Source organism: Tupaia chinensis, unplaced genomic scaffold (assembly GCF_000334495.1).
Source record: "Tupaia chinensis unplaced genomic scaffold, TupChi_1.0 Scaffold147417_1, whole genome shotgun sequence".
Classification (NCBI taxonomy): Eukaryota; Metazoa; Chordata; class Mammalia; order Scandentia; family Tupaiidae; genus Tupaia; species Tupaia belangeri.
This window is the reverse complement of record NW_006207268.1, coordinates 235,351-257,959: the sequence shown is the minus strand read 5'-3', so window position 1 is coordinate 257,959 and position 22,609 is coordinate 235,351. Positions and strand designations below refer to the sequence as shown.

Here is a 22,609-nt window from a genome sequence, read left to right as displayed (position 1 = left end):
CATCTTTGTCTTACTCCAGTTCTTAGAGAAAAATATTGCACCCCCTTCGTTATGATGTTAGCTGTGTGTGTGTTCTGTATGGCTTTTATTATGTTGAAATAAGTGCCTTCCTTGCCTAATTTGTTTAGAGTCTTTATCATAAAGGGGTGTTCTCTTCTATCAAAAAGAAATTTTTTTAAAGAGAGAGGTTTTTTATTGACATGGGGCATGTGTGCTCACCAGAGAGATAGGCAGAAAAAAAGAAATCACACACACACTCCCGCTCTCCAGGTTGTGGGGGAGATGGCTACACCACAGTCCCTTTTCCTCCACTCTCCTCTTGGGATCTTATGATGTACGCACGCACATGTGCCTGGTGTGAGTTTTAAGCCACTGGGCCCGGGATTTGAACCCAGACTATGTGAGAATCCAGCAACATAACCATTATACCCTCTGCTGGTTCCTCAGATGTTTTTTTCTTTGTTGAAATAATCATATTTTTATCTTTCATTCTGTTGATGTAACGTATTTATTGATTTGTGTATGTTGAAACCTCTGCATCCATGGGATAAATCTTTGTGGTGTATAATCTGTTTGATATGCAGTCGAATTTGGGTTGCTGGTATTTTGTTGAGGGTTCTTACATATTTTTATTGGTCTATAGTTTTCTTTGTCCCTATCCACACTTGGTATCAGGATACCTTCATCCCTTTTCTTCTCTATTATTATCTTTGCTGTTTGCTCATTTTCCACAGTGATAAGATTTCATTCTGATTACTCTCTTGGTGAATTTTAAACTTTTGCCTGTATCCATGAGGGTATTTATCTTCTTTTTGCTTACAGATATAGGACTCCCTTAAATATTTTATGAAATGTTGATCTAGTCGTGATTAAGTCTCTCAGTTTTTGCTTCTGCAGGAAAGATTTTATTTCTCCCTCAATTCTAAAGAATAGCTTTGCTGAGCATAGTGTTCTTGGATAAAAGTTGTTTGTTTCTGATGTTTTGAATGTATCATCTCCTTTCTTGGCCTATAAGATTCCTGCCATTAGTATGATGGAAGATTCTTTATATATTATTTGATACTTTTTCTCTTGCTATTTTTAGAGTTTTCTCTTGTCTGATTTTTTTACATGACTTTGAAAGTATCTTACTGCATTAAATATAATAGGCATTCTCTATATTCCCAGAATGTAGATGTCCCTCTCCATAGACTTGGGAAGTTTTTTGTTATTGTTTTATGAAATAGGTTTCCTAAGCCTTTTTTTCTTTTTGGAACTCTTATAATGCAAATATTAGATTATCACTAATACTCTATGGGTTACGTAGTCATCCCTTTTGAAAAATTCTTTTTCCTTTTTGTTTGGCAAGGTTATTTCTAAAGTTTTTTTTTGTTTTTGTTTTTGTTTTTATAGAGAGGTTTTTGCTACAGGGCACATGCGCTCACCAGAAAGACAGAGACAGAGAGATAGAAAGTGAGAAATCACCCCCCCAGCAGGGATGGCCACGCCGCAATCCTTCCTCCTCCATTCTCCTCTTGGGATCTTGGGCACATGCCCGGCATGAGTTTAAGCCACTGGGTCCGGGACTCGAACCGCAGTCGATTATATGGGAGTCCAGTGACATAGCCATTACGCTAACTGCTGGTCTCCTAAAGTGCTTTCTTCAAATTTAGAGATTTTTATCTCTTGTTGATGTTCTCAACTGTAGTTTTTATTTCATCTGTTGAGTTCTTTATCTTGAGTATTATTTGGTTCTTTTTAAAGATACCTTGTTTCTCAACAAGTTTCCTTAAGGTCATTATTTTGAGTTGCTTGAGTATTTTTTTTTTTTTTTTTAAGAGAGAGTAAAAAAAACTTTGCAATAGGGTACATGTTCTCGTCAGAGAGACAGAGACAGAAAGCAAGAAATCATTCTCCAACTGGGATGGCCACACCACAGTCCCCTCTCCTCTACTCTCCTCCTGGGATTCTGGACACATATTTATGTGCTTCGGTGTGGGTTTCAAGCTTTTGGGTCCAGGACTGAAACTATGGCTGGCCTCGTGGGAGATCAGCACGTTAACCATTTTAAAGATGTTGTTTTCTTTGGGATCTGTTACTGAGGAATGGTGTTACACTGGAAGTGTCATGTTACCTTGCTTTTTCGTATTTCTTGTGTCTTTTTGTTGATATTTGTGCATCAGGTAGAACCATTGCCTTTCCTAATATTATATTGTGGCTTTTTTTTTTTTTTGAGAGGTTTTCACTATAGGGTGCGTGCGCTTGCCAGACAGACAGAGAGAGACAGAGAGACAGAAAGCGAGAAATCACCCCCCAGGGAGGATGGTCACGCCGCAATCCCTTCTCCTCCATTCTCCTCTCAGAATCTTGGGCACGCACACACATGCGCCTGGCGTGAGTTTTAAGCCACCAGGTCTGGGACACGAACCGCGGTCGACTACGTGGGAGTCCAGCGACATAGCCATTACGCTAACTGTTGGTTCCCCCGACCCGGTAGCTTTAAAACTCATGCCGGGCACGTGTGCGTGTGTGTCCAAGATCCCTAGAGGAGAATGGAGGAGAAGGGATTACGGCATGGCCATCCCCACTGGGGGGGAGGGGGATTTCTAGCTTTCTGTCTCCCTATCTCTCTCTGTCTGTCTGGCAAGCGCACATGCCCTATAGCAAAAAACCTCTTTAAAAAGAAAAAAAGTGTATCTGTGCACTTTGTTTTATCTAACAAAATGTGAGTTTTTTTTGTTTTTGTTTTTGTTTTTTGTTTTAGAGAGATTTTTGCTTTAGGGTATGTATGCTCAGGGGAGAGACAGAGAAAGACAGAAAGCATGAAATCATCCCCGAGAGGGCATAGCCATGCCTCAGTCCTTTCTTCTCCATTCTCCTCTAAGGATTTTGGACAGACATGCATACATGTCCGGCATGAGTTTCAAGCTGTCAGGTCCAGGACTCGAACCACGGTCGACTACAGGAGAACCCAGTGGCAAAACCTTCACCATCTACTGGTCTCCAAAATGGGAGTTCTCTAAGTAAGGATAATGGGAGTGATAACTGTTATGTAGGCACCTAGCACTATCTGCCTCAGTGCTGACTTTTTGCCAGAAACTATAAAAAGCTCATTTCTTTAATATTGGCATAACTATTCTAACACTTGGAAATAATATAGTCAAGGTAGTTGTAATAATTTAATTTAGCAAGTGAAGAAAATGAATCTTCTAGCATGGTTGCTGTTTCAGAATTTACTCATAGCCAATCTAATTCCAAATGCTTTGTTCTTTCCTTAACACTACATTCCGAGTTTTCCGTTCAAAACAAAGAAATATAGCGTGGTGAGCATTTGTGTGAAGGCTTTGCTGCTGCTACAGATCATGTTTGTTTTTTATGTCTCTCTTTAATAAATTGAATGCTGGAAATAAAAGAGAAGTGTGACTTTTTTATCTCTATATTCCCATTGCCTGGCACACAGTGAATGTTTCGAATAAAGAAAGTTTGTAATATCTACAAGGTCCTAGCCACGGTGGCGCAAGCAGTAGTATCTACTGTGCAACGTATCTACTGTGCAAGGCTGGGGTTGCATGCGGGCCAGGGTTCTATTTACAGACCACCCTAAGTAGGCTGAATGTGTTGGTATATGCCTACTGCTAATTGGGAGACTGGAGCAGGAAGAATAGCATGTAATGAAACCCTATCAAAAATACCTGTCTCTCTCTCTCTTCTCTCCACACACATGCATATTATGCATTCTCCTTCTCTCTTTGGTAAAGAAAGGGGGAAAAAACCCTAGAAGACAGGAAAGTTAGACACCATTTCACATATGGGTGAACAGGCACAGAAAGGTGCTGAACACTCCCACATGGCTAATGGTAGATCAAGTCCCAGACCTGGTGGCTTGCTTTCTTACTTTCCCTCTTTCTCTCTCTGTGTCTCTCTCTGGTCAAATTAAAATAAGTGAATAAATAAATAAAATTAAATTCTTTAAAAAAAAAAAAGAAGAAGAACAAGGTAGTATGGAATATAGATCACCAAACCAAGATAAAAAAGGCTAGTTAGTATGTTGGACCCAGTTGGTTCACTGACTTTTGTTTTTGACCCTAGGCTAGTTGCTTAGCTCCCTTCACTCTGCTTTCCTCAAAACTAAAACTAAATTAGGCTAAATGATCTTTGAAAATCTTCCTAGCTAAAACAGTGTATGAATCATGATATCCAGTGAGTTTTTATGGGTACTATAACATTTTTTGGCATCTAATCAGGTCACACTGTTTTATATTTCTGAAATGTAGAGAAAGTAACAGCTTTTTCACTTCTTCTCTGGGAGCTTGGCCAATGAAAAGTAAACATCCTTTCCTGACTCCCTAAATGAAGTACTTGGTCACAAGTGACAGTCTTTTCATTTTGTTCTTTGAATCTGCTCTTCATATTTCAATGTTTTTCTTAACTGTGAGTTTAAATGTAGTAAATTGAAATTTTCCATTTATGTTTTAAAGATCAGAATTTTATTATTTCATGAAAATAGCTATACTTATCAAATGCATGTTAATACATTTAATAGAAATATTACATGATGTCTATTAAAGTGGAATGAATAGTCATACTTAGTGTTGAGAACATTTAAAATCCTTTCTTCTAGTTTTCTTGAAATATATCATGACTTACTGTTAGTTATAGCCACCCTGATCTGCTGTGCTGTAGAGCACTAGAAATCACTCTTCCTATCTAACTGTAGTTTTGTATCCCCTAACCAACGTCTCTCTATCCCTCTTTCACCCCACCCTTCCCAGCCTCTGGTGACCACTCTTTTACTCTTTACTTCTATGAAATCAGCTTTTTTAGCTTCAACTTATAAATGAGAGTGTGTGGTAATTCTTCTCTGCCTGGCTTATTTCACATAATGTAGTAATCTCTATATTGCCTCAAATGAGAGTGTGTGTGCACACATGACAAAGGAGAGAGAATACCTGTATCTTTATTGCTATTTTTTCACAGGGTCTTGCTGTTGGGGGTCTTTTGCCCCAGCCTCTTAGTTAGCTAGCATTACAAGTACAGGGTAATACTCAATTTAGTCTGGGATTCACACTCTATCCTCAGCTGTGGTCCCAGCCTTGTACGGTGGTGCCTTACTGCTTACACCACAGTGGCTGCGTCAAGATTGGCGCATACATGCACCAGAGACACAGCAAGAAATCACCCCCCAGGGGGATGGCCACACTAAAATCCCTTCTCCATTCTCTTGGCCTTACATGCGTCCAGCATGAGTTTCAAGCCACTGGGTCTGGGACTTGAACCATGGTTGCCTAAGTGGAAGTCCAGCGGTGTAATCATTATGCCCTCTGCTGGTCCCAGGGCTTTATTCTTTTTAACAGCCAAATATTCCATTGTATGCCACATTTTGTTCATTCATCTGTAGATGGACACTTAGTTCAATTCCGTGTCTTGGTTTTTGTTAATAGTGATACAGTATACATGATAGTGCAGATATCTCTTTGACTCATGCATTGATTTTCTTTTCTTTAGTTATATTCCCAGTAGTGGAATTACTGAATCATAAGGTAGATCTACTTTTTACCCTTTTTTTTTTTCAGAGGTTTTTGCTATAGGGCACATGTGCTCGCCAGACAGAGAGACAGAAAGCAAGAAATCGCCCTCCAGGGGGATGGCCATGCTGCAATCCCTTCTCGTCCATTGTTCTCTCGGGATCCTGGGCATGCACATACACGCGCCCGGCGTGAGTTTAAGCCACCGGGTCCGGGATGCGAACCGCGGTCAACTACGTGGGAGTCCAGCAACATAGCCAATTACGCTAACTGTTGGTCCCCTTTTTACCTTTAGATGAACCTCTATACTATGTTTTTTGTAATGGATGTACTAGTTTACATTCCTACCAGAAATATGAAAGAGTTTACCTTTTTCTGCATCTTTACCAGCATCTATTATTTTTTTGGCCTTTGGTTAATAGCCATTCTGACTGAGAAAATATCTCATTGTACTCTGACTTAATTATTTTATTTTATTTATTTAAATTCGTTCATTGTACATCAATACATTATACAAAATGAGATTTTTCCATCCAGGATACATTGTATATTGGCTCAATCAACAATATTACCATGCATATTATCGAGAACAAGTAATTTTCTATTTCTTGATCCTTAAATATTTTTGCTTTTTTTCCCCTTGATTCCCTATCTCTCACACATTGCCACTTTCCCCACACACACTGATTGTCTCTGGTATACAGTTGTTTTCCATGCCTTTTTTTCACATCTTATTGATTCACTAAAGATCCTAATTTAAAAATGTTCAATAGCAAGCATGGCTGATACATACATATCTATGAACACATGTCTGACTTTAGGTGTAAACTTCAGTGAGTAAAGTGAACATACTATAAAGTAGCACCTAGCTGGGTGTTAGGTGTTACTGACTGCTTATTGCAGTCATTAAATAGGTATTAATAGGTATTTTTAATGAATTTTTTAATTTCAAGAAAAACGGTTTTAGTTTTAATAGATCCCTAAAGTCTACTGTTAAAATACTTTTGGTTTGGGACCAGCAGTTGGCATAATGGCAATGTCGCTGGACTCCCACGTAGCCGACTGCGGTTCGAGTCCTGGACCCAGTGGCTTAAAACTCACGCCGGGTGCGTGTGCGTGCATGCCCAAGATCCCAAGAGGAGACTGGAGGAGGGATTGAGGCATGGCCATCCCCTCTGGGGGATGTCTCTCTCTGTCTTTCTGGCGAGCTCATGTGCTCTATAGCAGAAACCTCTCCCAAAAATAAATAAATAAATAAAAGACTTTAAAATAATAATGTCTATTAATAATAGTGAATAGTACACAAGTACATTCACACAGCACTTAATGATTCGAATACATTCTCTGAGAAATTAGATCTTAGGTAATTGCATCATTATACAAACACCCTACAGTATACTTACAGAAACCTAGATGATGTAACCTTCCACACATCTAGACTTTATGGTATAACCTGTTAGAATCTTTCAGAAGCAAACCAAAACTATGCAGCAGAACTGTAGTTAGAACATAACTTCGGTTGTTTTCAGTATAGATTAACTGTGCTTAACCAGTTTGATTACATTTCACTAAGACATAATTTATATATTTTCCTAGTAATGTTTTCTATTGAGTCAACTAGAATTAACAATTGCAGTAGTTATGAAATGTGTAAATAGAGTTCTGAATATTGTCTTTCAAGACCTCATATACTAGATTATCAGTTTATTTTATTTTGCCAGTATTGGGGTTTTTTTTTTAAAGGCTTTTTATAGGAGATAAAATTAGTCACATATAGATTTAATAATACTTAATGTAGTAGGTGACTACAGTGGGTCAAGAATGATATTTTTCCTCTTTACATAATATTTGGAATTACCACATTATTTCTGAAAACTGGCCAGTAGTAGTATTTAGATTTTACAGATGATTGAACTGGGTATCAGAAAGATAAAGTAAACTTGCCCCAAATTTACAGAGTAGGGATTTTTATCTAATGTGGTTCATAGATTAATTAAAGTCCTAGGACCAGCAGGAGGCATGGTGGCTAAGTGCTGGACTCCCACATGGCCGACCAGGGTTCAAGTCCCAGATCTGGTGGCTTGAAAATAACACCAGATACATGTGCATGTATGCCCAAAATCCCAAGAAAATGAAAGAGAAGAGACTGATGCATGGCCATCCACCCCTGGGGGGTGGGGGTGATTTCTCATTTTCCCTCTCATTGTTTCTCAGTGTTCCTCTTCAGACCTTCAAGAAAGAAAAAGAAAAAGAAATAAACATTTCATAACACTGAGGTGCCTTTGTGTGTAGATGTATTGTATTCACTTCATGTTACTATAAATGTATTTTTTAAATAGTGCTTTTCAGTGAGTGGACAGTGTTTTTGAACTTAGGGTCTTTTATAGTTACAATAAAGGTAAATAATAAGCTAATATGGAGAGAATTAAGTGTAATGTCATTAATAAAGAATCAATGTTGAAAACACTGTTAATTGTTAATGCTTTATATTTTACTGAGCACCACTTTCTTAAACTCCCAACTTATATGCTTATTTTTTTCTGTAGGGGGATTCCCGGACTCTTACATTTTCTGAGAATGTGAGTGCTGTTCAGAAGTTAGACTTTTCAGATACAATGGTGCAACAAAAATTGGATGATATCAAAGATCAGATCAAGAGAGAAATAAGGAAAGAACTGAAAATCAAAGAAGGAGCTGAAAATCTGAGGAAAGTCACAACAGATAAAAAAAGTTTGGCTTATGTAGACAACATTTTGAAAAAATCAAATAAGAAATTAGAAGAACTACATCACAAGCTACAGGAATTAAATGCACATATTGTTGTATCAGATCCTGAAGATGTTACAGGTATAGTACTTTATTTGATGTTTGCGTGGCATATTAATAAGAAATTAATCATTTTAGAAAATAGTGAGTTTTGTGGTGTATGTACCTTTTCTAAAAATGCAAAGAGTATTTTGTGGCTAAGGCCTTATTTATATTTTATTCAGAAGGATGATAAGTTGATGGATATGAAAATTGAAACATTTACTTAGAGATTAATAATTCTGATTTATACTCTGTGACCCTCTGTCAATAGAACATTACTGGGAACCAGCAGTTAGCATAATGGCTATGTCACTGGACTCCCACGTAGTCAACCACAGTTCACACCCTGGACCCGGTGGCTTAAAACGCCGGGTGCGTGTGCGTGCGTGCCCAAGATCCTGAGAGAAGAATGGAGGAGAAGGGATTGTGGCATGACCGTCCCCCCTGGGGGGTGATTTCTCGCTTTCTGTCTCTATGTCTCTCTCTGTCTGTGGCGAGTGCACATGCCCTATAACGAAAATCTCTCAAAAAAAAAAAAAATAGAACATTACTTAGAATTCTTTTCCAGGATAATGGTTTATATTGAATCACCTGCCTGCTCTTACCCAATTCATCCTTATGATCAGTAGCATAAATTTACAGATGACTTTTTAAATTAAAATGCAATCTGTGAGCAGGGATGTTTTTATTTTTTGCAAATGTAATTAATCAAACCTATAACTTCTGTTCTTTGTGCGCTAAGCAACTGAAAACTAAACTACTAAGGATATTGTTTATAAAAGAAGAAAAATAAAGGAAAAACATTTTTTTTTCCTTAAGCATTGAAAGTATAACTATAATTCCAACCTGCAAACCTAATCTTTAGACAGAATTAAGACGTGCTTATGTTGGAAATTTTTCAATGACACCGAAAGCAAAAGTTAAAAAACTACCTCTCTGCAGAGACCTTAGACACTGTCCTTAAAAATAGCATTACTTTAGGACCAGCAGTTAGAGTAATGGCTATGTTGCTGGACTCCCATGTAGTCGACCGCGATTTGAGTCCCAGACACGGCGGCTTAAACTCACGCCAGCCGTGTGTGCGTGCGTGCCCAAGATCCTGAGAGAAAAATGGAGAAGAAGGGATTGCTGCGTGGTTATCTCCCCTGCAATCAATATGTATATATATATATATATATATATAGAAAAATCATAGACTCTTTTGGGTTTAATAGTTTTGCTTTTTGAAAGATGATGTCTTAAGCAAGCTATTTAATCTCTGTTACCCTCAATTTATTCATTTTCAAAGAAAAAAGTATATATAGAGTAATAAACCTAGTAGTATAGAAATTTCAAAAGAATCTGTATGATTAACTGGTAAGAAACAATAGATGTCAGTAAAATTAATTTTGATTAAGAAAATGGCATAAATTTGACTAAAAATGTCAAATTAACAATCTCATAAGATAGATAAAATACTTCTGCTCTTCAGTGTACTTGATAAAATTTGTTTTCATTCATCATTTTCAGCATCTGTGACTTAGGGACTTTATTTGAAGTCTCTCCATGTAGACATTTCTTTTTTTTTTTTTTTTTTTTTTTGAGAGGGAGATTTTTGCTATAGGGCATGTACACTGGCCAGAGACAGAAAGTGAGAAATTGCTCCCCAGGGGGGATGGCCACACAGGAGTCCCTTCTCCTTCATTCTCCTCCTGGGATTTTGGGCACATATGTACATGTCCCCAGCATGAGTCTTAAGCCACTGGGTCTGGGACTCAAATCACAGTCAATTATGTGGAAGTCTAACAACATTACTATTACACCATCTGCTGGTCCCTCCATATAGAGATTTCAACCATGTAAGAACCTTTAAAATGAAAGAAATCGTAGGAAACCAACCTTCTCATTTTAGAACTGAAATAATCCCAATTATGTCAATTAATTTGTTCAGAATCACCAAGCTAGCTTAAAAGAATCTTCAACTCTCCATCCTGTATTCTCTTTCCGACACATTAAATAATTACATTATAAATAGAAATTTGTATTATGGAAATGCTTTTTTTAGCAATATTATATAAACTTCGAAATAGCCTGTTCTGTTGGATCTCTGCCGAGGTCTACATTTTTTGCCCATTGCATCTTAAGGAGAGTTCTAAAATAAGAAACAGCACTGGAGCTTTAAACTCCATTTATTTAGAGAAAACATTTTTCTCTTCACAGAATACTTATGATTCAATGGAATATGAAAGAATTTTAGTAATATAAAGAGTAACCTATTTGTTTTCTCCAGTCCTCTTTTAAAAAATTAAACTTACTGAAATATAGATTATGTATTTCAACTGCACATATTTTAAGCATATGATCAGATAGTTTTAATGAATGTATATATACACTCAAGTAACCATTACTACAATTGATCTAGAAAACTTCCATTATGCTAGTAGTTCACTTATATTCCTTCCCAATCAATCCCTGATTTCCTTACCTGGCCATTGGAAACCACTGGTTTACCTTCTATCACTTTAGATTGGATTTGTCTTTTCTAGAATTTCACATACAGAAATCACCTCCTGGACCAGCAGGTGGTATGTTAGTTAAGGGGCTGGACTCCCAAATGGCCTGTTATAGCTAGAGTCCCAGGCTCAGCAGATTGAGAATCATGCCAAGCACATGGGTATGCATGCTCAAAATCTTAAGAAGGGAATGAAGCAGAAGGGATTGCAAGATGACCATCACCCCCCAGGGCATGATTTCTCACTTTTTATCTCTCTCCAAGCGCACATGTCTGATGGCAAAAGCCTTTAAAAAGGAAGAAAAGAAAAAAAAAAAAAGAGATCACATCCTTCAAGTCCTCCTATCAAATTTCTGGTCTCTACTAAAAGCCAATTTGGATATCATCCTAAATCCTCCTTCCCTGACTTTCTCTGCTTTCTTTTCTATGCTACTCTGTCCATTCATTATTGCGTTATGTTATATTTTATTTTTGTACATGTTTATATCACTTATTAAACTGTGTACTTTTGAGTGCAAGGACATGTTTTCATTGGTCTGTTTTCAAGGCTTATTATAGAACTCAGAACATGCTTTTATTTTTAAATATATCTCAAAAATGAGAAAAAGTAGCAAATCAAAATCTTACATTGTTTTTTAGTATCAAAGCATAATTTATCATGGCACTTTAAACATTAAATGACTTAGGGAATAAGACTTGAACAAGTTTTAGTATAAAGAAAACTAGAAATTTTCTTTCTTTCTTTCTTTTTCTTTTTAACTTTGGCTATGGGGCACATGGGCTCCCCTGAGAGAGAGGAAAAATGAGAAAACACCTCCCTGTGAGTACAACTACATGGCAATCCCTTCTCTATTCTCTTCTTCGGATCTTGGGTTCTTAAGCACCCAGTGGTGTTTTTCAAGCTGCGAGGTCCAGGACTTAAACTGTACAGTCTCCTGTGTGGGATCCAACTGCCTTAATCACCATACCTCTAACGGGCCCCTTTACTGACTTTTTTTTCCCTTCTTTTTTTAATTTGGTATAGGGCACATGCACTCACTGAAGACAAAAGAGCAAGAAAGTGAGAAAGCACCACCATGAAGGGGGGTGACCACACCTCAGTGCCTGCTCCTTTATTCTCCTCTTGGGATTACGGGTATTCATGCACATAGCCCTGGTGTGTCTCTCAAGCTGCTGGGTCTGGGACTTAAATTGCCCATACTGTCAGCCATGTGGGATCTAGCTGCCTTCACCACCACACTGCCTGACTGGCCCAACTTGACCATTTTTAGTATTGGATTCCCACATGACTGACCACGATTCGAGTTCCAGACCTGCTGGCTTGCTTTCTCACTTTCCCTCTCTCCCTCTTGCTCTTCCTTTCTAGTCAAATTTAAATAAATAAATAAAGTTAAATAAAATAATTCTTAAGTTTTGTTAGAGGGCACAAGCACTCGTGGAGCAGGGGAAGGGAGAGAGAAGGAAAGCAAGAAAGCACCACCTATGGGGGGCATGATCACACAGCAATCTCTTCTCTATTTCTCCCTCCTTCTGGGACTTGGGACATCCAGGCCCATGTGCAGCTTGTTTCTCAAGTCATGAGATCCAGACTCGAATCATGTGGTTGACCATGTAGGATTCAACCACTTTAAACAATATTCAGGACCAGCAGGTGACTGAATGGTTACGTCACTGGGCTCCCACATAGTTGACTGCGATTCAAGTCTTGAACCCAGCAACTTAAAACACACGCTGGGTACGAGTGCATGTGTACCCCACATCCCAAGAGGAGAATGGAGGAGAAGGGATTATGGCATGGCCATCCCCGCTGGGGGTGATTTCTTGCTTTCTGTCTCTGTGTATCTCTCTCTTGCACGTACATGCACCCTATACCAAAAATCTCTCTTTAAAAAAAAAAATGCCAAACATATTAATCTATTTTAAATTAAGTCAGAAAAGAAGATTCAAGGACATAGTGCTCTGCTGTCAGTTTTTTAAAGTATGAGTGAATTTAGAATAGAAATGTTCCAATAATTCCTGTTGTCTTAGGGTATATGAACAGAATGAATGACTAAAGGAAAAAAAAATTCATAATGCATTACATGAATGATTATTGTCTAAAGTTGTTGTGAAGCTTGTTCTTAATTCAGCTCTTTAATACTTAATTCTATTAATCTTTAGTTTCATATTAGTAAAGTAAGAATCTTTATCAGATGAACTTTTTAACTATACAACTCTGAATTATTGCATAGTATAATGTCAAGGTCTGATTGTTTCAAACTGTTTTTTGTAAAATAAATGTTTTCTTTTAGTCTTGAGTAATGAGAGATGAATTTTTTTTTTAATTTTTTGCCCATTATACTCTGAGCTTCCTGTTCTATGTATTTTAAGATAATCTCATGGGCAAAAACCATATGATCATCTCAATACAAATAAAAGCATTTGATAGCAGGTGGCATAGTGGTTAAGGCACTGGACTCCCACGTTAACCGGCCATGGTTCCAGTCCCAGACTTGAAGGCTTGAAACTCAGGTCAGTCATGTGTGCGTGTGTTTCCAAGATCTCAAGAGGAGAAGGGATTGCAGTGTGGCCATCTCCCTTAGGGGGGCTATATCACTTTCTGTCTCTTTCTCTCTGTCTCTCTGGTGAGTGCACGTGCCCTATAAAAAAACCTCTCTTAAAAAAAAAAAAGAAAGAAAGAAACTGCCAAAATGTTTTCTATGGTAGCTATGCTGTTTTTCATTTCCACCAGCAATGTATGAGAGCTTCAGTTGCTCCACATTCTCTCCTGCAAACTGGTATTGTTGATATATACATTTTTACCTAGTCTTAACAGTTGTGTAGCAGTTAATATTATCACCAGAGGAAGGAAAAAAGAAAAATAAAGCAACACCTCTTAAGGAGAATTTGTGAAAGAACTGTACATGTTCTAGGTATACAAAGTTATATAGAGAGTGAAGTCTCCTCTACTAGGAGATGCAATGTACAGTTTTCAAATATTAGGGTATATAACAGATGGAGTTCTAAAATGTTTATTACCTAGGTAGTTTGCTTCACCTTAGACCAAAAACAGTTACAACCCACAAACTTTTCTATGTCTGTTTTTGTAACATTAAGAAAGCTAAACCAGAGGTTGTACTAGCTATAAAATAACTTAAACAAAATTGCTTCAGTTGATGACATCTGACAGAGATCATCCTAAGTACACAACATAGCTGATTAATGATCCATTAATAAGTGTGCATTCATTATAAGCTAAACAGGTCCCAGATGTCTATAGAGGTAACTGTATCTGTTTAAACAAGAAAGTTGGGCTTTCAGGGAACTGTAAACATCTAACGTTAACTAATACATGGCAAGATTTTATTTTTAAAATGTCAATTTATATGTACTAAGTGAAAATCCAAATGTTGACCAGTGACTAATAACTAGAGACTTTAAGTGATTGTTTGTTAAGGAAATTAATATGAAGCTACTGCTTCATTATAATATTACCTTTATTAATTTAAATTTGTTTACATTTACCTCAACTATATTTCCTCTGAATTGTTTTCCTTTTTTTTTCTTTTTTTCTTTTTTTGGAGAGGTTTTTGCTATAGGGCACATGCGCTCGCCAGAAAGACAGAGAGACAGAAAGTGAGAAATCACCCCCCAGGGGGGATGGCCATGCCTTACTCCCTTCTCCTCCATTCTCCTCTCGGGAGAGTTTAAGCCTCCAGGTCCGGGACTTGAACCGCAGTCGACTACATGGGAGTCCAGCGACATAGCCATCACGCTAACTGCTGGTCCCTTGTTTTCCGTTTTTTTAAGAATTCAAATCTGTCTTTTTAATCTTTCTTTCTTTTAGTTTTTGTTATAGGACACAGGTACTTGTTGGAGAGAAACAGAGAGAAAGGGAAAGTGAAAACTCACTGGGGGAGATGGCCATGCTGCAGTCTCTTTTCCTCTATTCTTCTGTTGGAGTTTTGGGCATGCATGCACATGCACCCTGTATGGTTTTCAAGCTGTTGAGTCTGATAGTCGGTCATGTGGGAATTCAGCACCTTCACTGTGCCACCTGCTGGTCCGTTCTCCTCTATATTTCTACTTGGAGTTGGATATATTGAATCTGTGGGTTGGTATCTTTTATTAGTATAGAAAAAATTGTAGTCATTATTTATATATTTTTTTGAATTAGTGTTTTTCCCTATTTCTTCTGAAAAATAGTAAAATATATTTATTTTTTCCCTCTTTGCCTCTTAACCCCTCATTTTTCATCTTTTAAAAAAAATAACAATTATAACTTAATCCAGGCCAGCTGGTGGCCTGGTAGTTAAGGCAGCTGATGCCACATGGCTGAATGCTGTTCTAGTCCTAGACTTAGTGGCTTGAAGGACACTTAACAAGATGCTGGGCACATGGTATGCATGTGTACCCCAAGCCCCAAGAAGAGAAGGGATTGCTCTGTGGCCAGCCCTCCTTGGGGAGTGCATTCTCACTTTTCCTCTCTTTCTCTTTCTGGATAGTGGATGCAGCCTATAGGAAAAAAAATTTTAAATCAACTTTTTTTTTTTACTAATCTGCTATTTTTCTGTGTCTAATCTATATTTAACTTATTCATTAAAATAATCGTAATGAAATTCCAGCACTTAAGATGCATAAGACTTAGAGAAAATAGACATGAAAACATGTCACCATAGTATTGTGTAATAGATATTTCAACGGAGGGGAGAAAGTATACTGAGAAGCCATTTTAGACAGGGTGCCTAATTAAACTGGGGGATAATGAAGTTTTCCTGGAGAAAATAATGCCTATGCTAGTAGAAGTATTGAGAAAGGCAGAGTGTTATACTTCTCAAAAACAAAAAAATTTTTAACTAAACATAGAATTTCCTCTTCCCCCAAAAGAGTAGTGGAAAGTTATCTTGGAGCTACATAGCATAAGTGTTTAATTCCTAGCTATGAAGTTGAGACTTTGTTTGGTAGGCACAGCCATTAAAAATATTCAGTGGATGGGACTAGCAGTTGGTGTAATGGCTGTGTTGCTGGACTCCCATGTGGTTGACTGCAGTTTGAGTCTGGACCTGGAGGCTTACATTAACACCGGGTGTGTGTGTGTGCACGTGCATGCCCAAGATCCCGAGAGAGGAATGGAGAAGGGATTGTGGTGTGGTCATTCTCCCTGGGGGATGATTTCTTGCTTTCTGTCTCTCTGTCTCTGCCTTTCTGGTGAGTGCTTGTGCCCTATAGCAAAAACCTCTTGCCCCCAAAAATTTTTTTTCAGTTGAAGAATTAGTTTTGTGCACTTTCCATCTTAAAGTCTAACAATTTATATTGGTTAAGTGTGTATAAAGAAAAATTTTTATAGGCTTATCTCTAGTGCTTTGTCTACAGTAACGTAGATGTGCATAAAATGTGATCGCATATATAATGTGAAAGCAAGTTTTTTTTAATTTGGGTAGCACATCTTAAATTGTATAATAGTGTTTAGAAGGGTAGAAGCATGCAGTTTCTTGTAATACCGCCCAGAAAACTGGATTTTGGTCATTTTAGTAATAAACACACAAAATGGAGATTTGTCATTATAATGCAATATAGATATAATAATGAGATATGGATTCTTTAGCTGGCAAAATATATGTTTAATGCAGTAGTTCAACTTTTATTCTTGTCATTTTAAGGCAGTTCTGAGACGATAACTATAATTTTCACCTCATAGAGGTTTTAAAAAGAAATTTTTGAATATAGAGAACATTAATGAGTTCTGATTACCTCTGAGTTTTTTAAAAGAATTATTTATTTAATTTTATTTATTCATTCAATCATTTTCATTTGACCAGAGATAGACAGACACATACACAGGAGGAAAGTGAGAAAGCAAGCCACCAGGTCTGAGACTCAAACCATAGTCAGCCATCTGGGAGTGTCCAGTGCCTTAACTACCATGCCACCTGCTGATTCTGGTTACCCCTGTTTTGAAATATGTTTCACTATAAGAGAACATAACAGATACACTGAGAACCATATGCTTTACAATGCTGTAAGTTACCCTGTCTTAAAGGAAGAAAATCAGACAGAAAAATATCCAGGTAGGAATGCAGGTTAAAAAGGAAAATACAGGTGCCAACAGGGACATAGAGGTTATGGAGCTGTACTCCCACATGGACAACCACAGCTTTGAGTCCTGGACCCAGTGGCTTGAAAATCATGCTGGACACCTCAGCATGTGTGCTGAAAATCCCAGGAGAAATGGAGGGGAAATGATTGTGCCATGGCCATTCCCCCGGGGGAGATTTCTCACTTTCCCTCTCACTGTCTGTCTTTAATGAGTACATGCACCCTATAGGAAGAGAGAAAAAAAAAAAGATGAAATTCAAGGAAGGCAGCAGTGTTTTTCTAATTCAAAAAATAGCGTCATAAAATAGGACATATGTAAGGTTTTGTGGCCTTTGCAAATTACTTTTTTTCTTAGTTTCAGGTTTTTTCCATTTATTTTTTAATTTTTAATTTTTATATTTTAAAGAGATTCTTTGTTATAGAGTACATGTACTCACCAGAGAGACAGAAAAAGAAAGCAAGAAATTATCCCCCCCCCTCCGCCCCCCCGCAGGGATGGCCACATTGGAATCCCTTCTTCTCCATCCTCCTCCCAGGATTTTGGTCACACATGCACATGTACCCAGATTGAGTTTCAAACTGAACCATGGTCAACCATATGGGAGTCCAGTGCCTTAACCACTATACCACCTGCTGGTTCTAGGTTTTTTTTATTTTTTAAATGAGATTATATATTACAGACCTTTATGGGCTCCTGTGTAGATTAAATCAGTCAAAATAACAACTACTTAGCTGAGTCCTGACTTGTAATTGTATTGAGCCCTTGTTATGTTTTAAGTATTAGCTTAAGGACTTATACAGGCTTTATCTTCACAGAAACCCTCAATTTGTGGCTGACAAAACTGTAGTGCAGAGATGTTAAATAAGGATGTATCAAGACCACACCAATAAGTAGCAACCACAGGAAGGCTTTCTGACCTCGGCACCCAAATTCTTAACCATTGTGTTTTTTCTTATGTTCCTACAATCTGTAATAAAACAGAGAACATGCTTTTCTGTAAAAAACTGTGTTGGATATTATAATACTTTAACAATCTCACGGAGTAGTAGATCAAACACTTTTTATAACCCTTGACTGAGGGATTTCTACTCTGAATGGTTTCTGGCTCTTTTTTTTTCGAGAGATTTTTGTGGTATAGTGTGTGCACTCACCAGAGAGACAGAAAACGAGAAATCACCCCCTAGGGGAATGGCCACACCGAAATCCCTTCTCCATTCTCCTCCTTGAGTTTCAAGCAACTGGGTCCAAGACTCTAACCGCAGCTGACCACGTGGGAGTCCATTAATGTAACCATTATACCATTCACTGGTCCTGTTTTCTGGTTCTCTTAAAAAATATGATTATTGGGACCAGCTGATAGTGTAATAGTTATGTTGCTGGACTCTTACGTAGTCAACTGTGGTTCAAGTCTCAGACCTGGCAGCTTGAAACACGCAGGGCACGTGTGCATGCATGCCTGCCTAAAATCCCAAGAGAAGAAAGGAGGAGAAGGGATTGTGATGTGGCCATAACCCCTGGGGAGTGATTTCTCACTTTCTGTTTCTCCAGCAAGCACACACGCCCTATAGCAAAAAACTCTAGGGGGAGGGGGAAAAAACACGATTACTGTAAACTATCTTTATATACAAAGTTCTGTGTAATTAGTATTTCTTTTTGTTCTTGGAGAGGTTTTTGCTATAGCGCGCGTGCACTCGCCAGACAGACAGAGACAGACATAGAGACAGAAAGCGAGAAATCACCCCCCAGAGGGGATGGTCATGCCGCAATCCCTTCTCCTCCATTCTCCTCTTGGGATCTTGGGCACGAACGCACACGCGCCCGGCGTGAGTTTTAAGCCACTGGGTCCGGGATGTGAACCGCGGTCGACTACGTGGGAGTCCAGCGACATACCCATTACGGTAACTGCTGGTTCCCTAATTAGTATTTCTTAGAGTGTTCTTCTATCATTTATATAAAGTAAGGAAAAAAGAAAAAAACAGTGTTCTCCAATCTGACCTGTTCATTGTTACAATGTGTAGTTCATTTATGAACAGAAATGTGTTTACACTTCCTACAGTAACTACTACTAGTTAATATTTATTGAATATTTTCCATGCATCACACCCTTTTCTAATGTTTATACACATAACTCGTTTAATCCTTAAAATAATCCCTTATGGTACATGCCATTTTTTTTCACTATTTAACAAATGAAGAAAATGAGGCACAGAGTTGTTTAGGTAACTTACCCTGTATTACATAATAAGGTTTGTACTGAATGTCAGTATCAAAACTGATATGACCTAGACACCTTGAGCCACTATTCTAGATAAGTGGTTTTTTGTTTGTTTGTTTGTTTTTAATGTGATGATCTGAAAACCTGTCTACATCTTACATCATAAAGTAATAATGAGTCACTTATAAAATGAACTTTAGAGCAGCTCATTTGTATTTGAGGAATTCAGTTAAATTAGAAGTATTTCTTGAATTGAGTCCTGGCTGTTAACTGAGACTTTGCCCATCTGCTGATAATAAAATGTAAATTATCTGTCTCAAAAGGGGATTGATGGGGCTAGCAGGTGGTATAGTGGTTAAGGCACTAGACTCTCACATGGCTAACTGTGGTTTGAGTCCTGGATGTGGTGGCTTGCTTTCTCACTCTCTCTTGCTCTCTTGCTCTCTGTCTCTCTCTCTCTCTCTCTCTCTCTCTCTGTGTCTCTCCTGGTCAAATTGAACAATAATAAAAAATAAATGAATAAATAAATAATTCCTTTAAAAGGATTGATATGCATATATACATATATGTTTATGTGTGTATATATAGTTACACTGTTAGACATCTAAGTATACATACACACACACACACACACACACATATACACACAGCCTAGTAGTTGCCTGCAAGGCTTTTAAATGGCACAAAGAGCATAGCAAATGATTAATAGCATGGACTTTAGAACAGAATTTGACTAGTTCAAATCCAGGTTCTCCTAGTTAGTAGTTTACAACTTAGGGCAAATTTCTCAACCTCTCTGTGCCATATTTTAATTATATTTTAATCTGTAATGTGGGTGTGATACTCACCACAAGGCTGTTTATGAAGACAAATGCACTTATAAAGCATTCAAATTCAGACTTGTACCTAAGTCATAGATGTTAAGTAAATCAGTGTTGTTTTACGTTAGTATCTAGCCTCCTGTGAATTTTATGTCAATTAAGAGATTATGTTTACGGTATTTTTTAACTAGTAAATATGCTTAAAGGAGCACAATCCAGATGTAAACTTAAAACTCATTTATCACACCACCTTATGTTGCAGAAGAGAGAAGGAAAACCTAAAGTACAAAGGTTAACTAGCAGCTTAGACAGTTTTCCAATGTGTACCAAGTTACTCATCACCTGAACCAGAGCTTTTCTGGCTTTTATTAAGGGACTTAATGTGGATAAAAAATAATGAACTTCAGTGCGAAGAATTTCATTTGTGTGGTAGAATTACTATTATATGTCAGCTATAAAGAAAAAAATATGTTATTCAACATAATGGATTACCCAGAGTATTTAGAAGGTCCTTTTTGAAGTTTTTTTGTTTTTTAAATATAAACAATATAGAACTCTTTATGAGAAGCTGTGGACTTGAATTTTAGGTCTCCCTAGATTCCCTCCCATCCCACCACTACCCTGCTATCTATTTGAGATCGGTCAATATCCTTGGAACATTTTCCATTCTAATTTGATATCCCCATAGTGGAAAATGAAGTTGAAGGCTTATTTATTATTTTTTTTTTGAGAGGTTTTTTTGCTATAGGGTACGTGCGCTCACCAGACAGACAGACAGAAAGCAAGAAGTCACCCCCCAGGGGGGATGGTCATGCTGCAATCCCTTCTCCTCGTTCTCCTCTCGGGATCTTAGGCACACATGCACACACTCATGCGTGAGCTTTAAGCCAACGGGTCTGGGACGCGAACCGCGGTCTACTAAATGGGAGTCCAGTGACATAGCCATTATGCTAGCTGCTGGTCCTGAAGGCTTATATTCTTATATTAATGACTAAATAAATTATATTAGCACTACATTTTAAGTACCCTTAATGCCAATTACAAAGAATTACCTTAATGGAATTTGTGTATTTGAATGTGGTTCATTCTTTTTTTTTTTTTTTGAGAGAGAGAGAGAGGTTTTTGCTATAGGGCGCATGTACTCGCCAGAAAGAAAGAGACAGAAAGCTAGAAAGCAAGAAATCACCCCCCAGGGGGATGACCACACTGCAGTCCCTTCTCCATTCTCCTCTGGGGATCTTGGGCATGCACGCACATGCGCCCGGCATGAGTTTAAGCCACTGGGTCTGGGACTCGAACCATGGTCAACTACATGGGAGTCCAGCGACATAGCCATTACGCTAACTGCTGGTCCCAGTATGGTTAATTTTTCATCCAACCGACTAATAGAAGTTTTATTAGTATAGAACAGTCTAATCTATTTTACTTAATTTTAAAATAATAATATGTGGAAAATCTTGGACAAGTACCAAATTCAATTTCAAACTCAATGTAATCATTTTTATCCTTATCAACTGGTTCTATAACCTAAATATTTCCTTTGCTTGAATTGGTTAAATTCTTGTATTAGAAGCATGCGGAGGTTTCATTTAGGGGACTTCAAGTTCATCTCAAACCCTGTTTTTTTGTTCTTTGAAAATAATAACTTTCAGTTTCAAGCAGTATTTGATCTTAATAAATAATATTAGCATAATATATTATTTACAGATTGCCCAAGAACTCCAGATACTCCAAATAGTGACCCTCGCTGTTCTACTAGCAATAATAGATTGATGGCCTTACAAAAACAATTGGACATTGAACTTAAAGTAAAACAAGGTGCAGAGAACATGATACAGATGTACTCAAATGGATCTTCAAAAGTAAGTATATAATCCTCATTATTTGCAAAGTCTGTATTTGTGAATTCACCTACTTGCTAAAATTGACTTGTAACCCATAATACCAACATCAGTACTGGTGACATTTTGGCAGTCATTTGTACACATCCCCAGAGGGGTGAACATTTTTAATTACCTGACATTACACGTTCCTAGCAGAAGTCTAAGAAAGTGTCACTCGGCCTTCTTAAATGCTCATAGTGTAAACAAATGTGCTTTTGAGGTCTTTGTCATGCTACTTTTAATTTTTGTGCTTTTTATTAGTATAGAACAGTCGAATCTATTTTACTTAATTTTAAAATAATAATATGTGGAAAATCTTGGACAAGTACCAAATTCAATTTCAAACTCAATGTAATCATTTTTATCCTTATCAACTGGTTCTATAACCTAAATATTTCCTTTGCTTGAATTGGTTAAATTCTTGTATTAGAAGCATGCGGAGGTTTCATTTAGGGGACTTCAAGTATTCTCCTCTCGGGATCTTGGGCACGCACGCACACGCGCCCGGCGTGAGTTTTAAGCCACCAGGTCCGGGACGCGAACCGCAGTCGACTACGTGGGAATCCAGCAACATAGCCATTACGCTAACTGCTGGTTCCCTGCATTATGCTTTTTGAGACCATTTTTAGCCTAAATATTTGAAAGTAAAGACAAAAAAATTTGGAAAGAAATGACTTCCTAAAGTAATAATTCTTCTTCTTCTTCTTCTTCTTCTTCTTCTTCTTCCTCTTCTTCCTCTTCCTCTTCCTCTTCCTCTTCCTCCATTCTCCTCCTCCTCCTCCTCCTCCTCCATTCTCCTCCTTCCTTCTCC

General features: G+C 37.7%; 1 protein-coding gene across 3 annotated transcripts in view; it reads left to right on the top strand.

Moving 5' to 3' along the window:
* The window catches only part of PKN2 (protein kinase N2), a 99,507-nt gene that overhangs the window by 31,542 nt on the left and 45,356 nt on the right, over positions 1-22,609 (top strand). For all 3 annotated transcript variants that reach the window (XM_006169690.2, XM_006169689.2, XM_027768748.1), the window contains exons 2-3: positions 8,051-8,351; positions 21,623-21,777. In XM_006169690.2, coding sequence (XP_006169752.1) covers positions 8,051-8,351; positions 21,623-21,777 — 456 coding nt within the window. The remainder of the gene's footprint in view (positions 1-8,050; positions 8,352-21,622; positions 21,778-22,609) is intronic.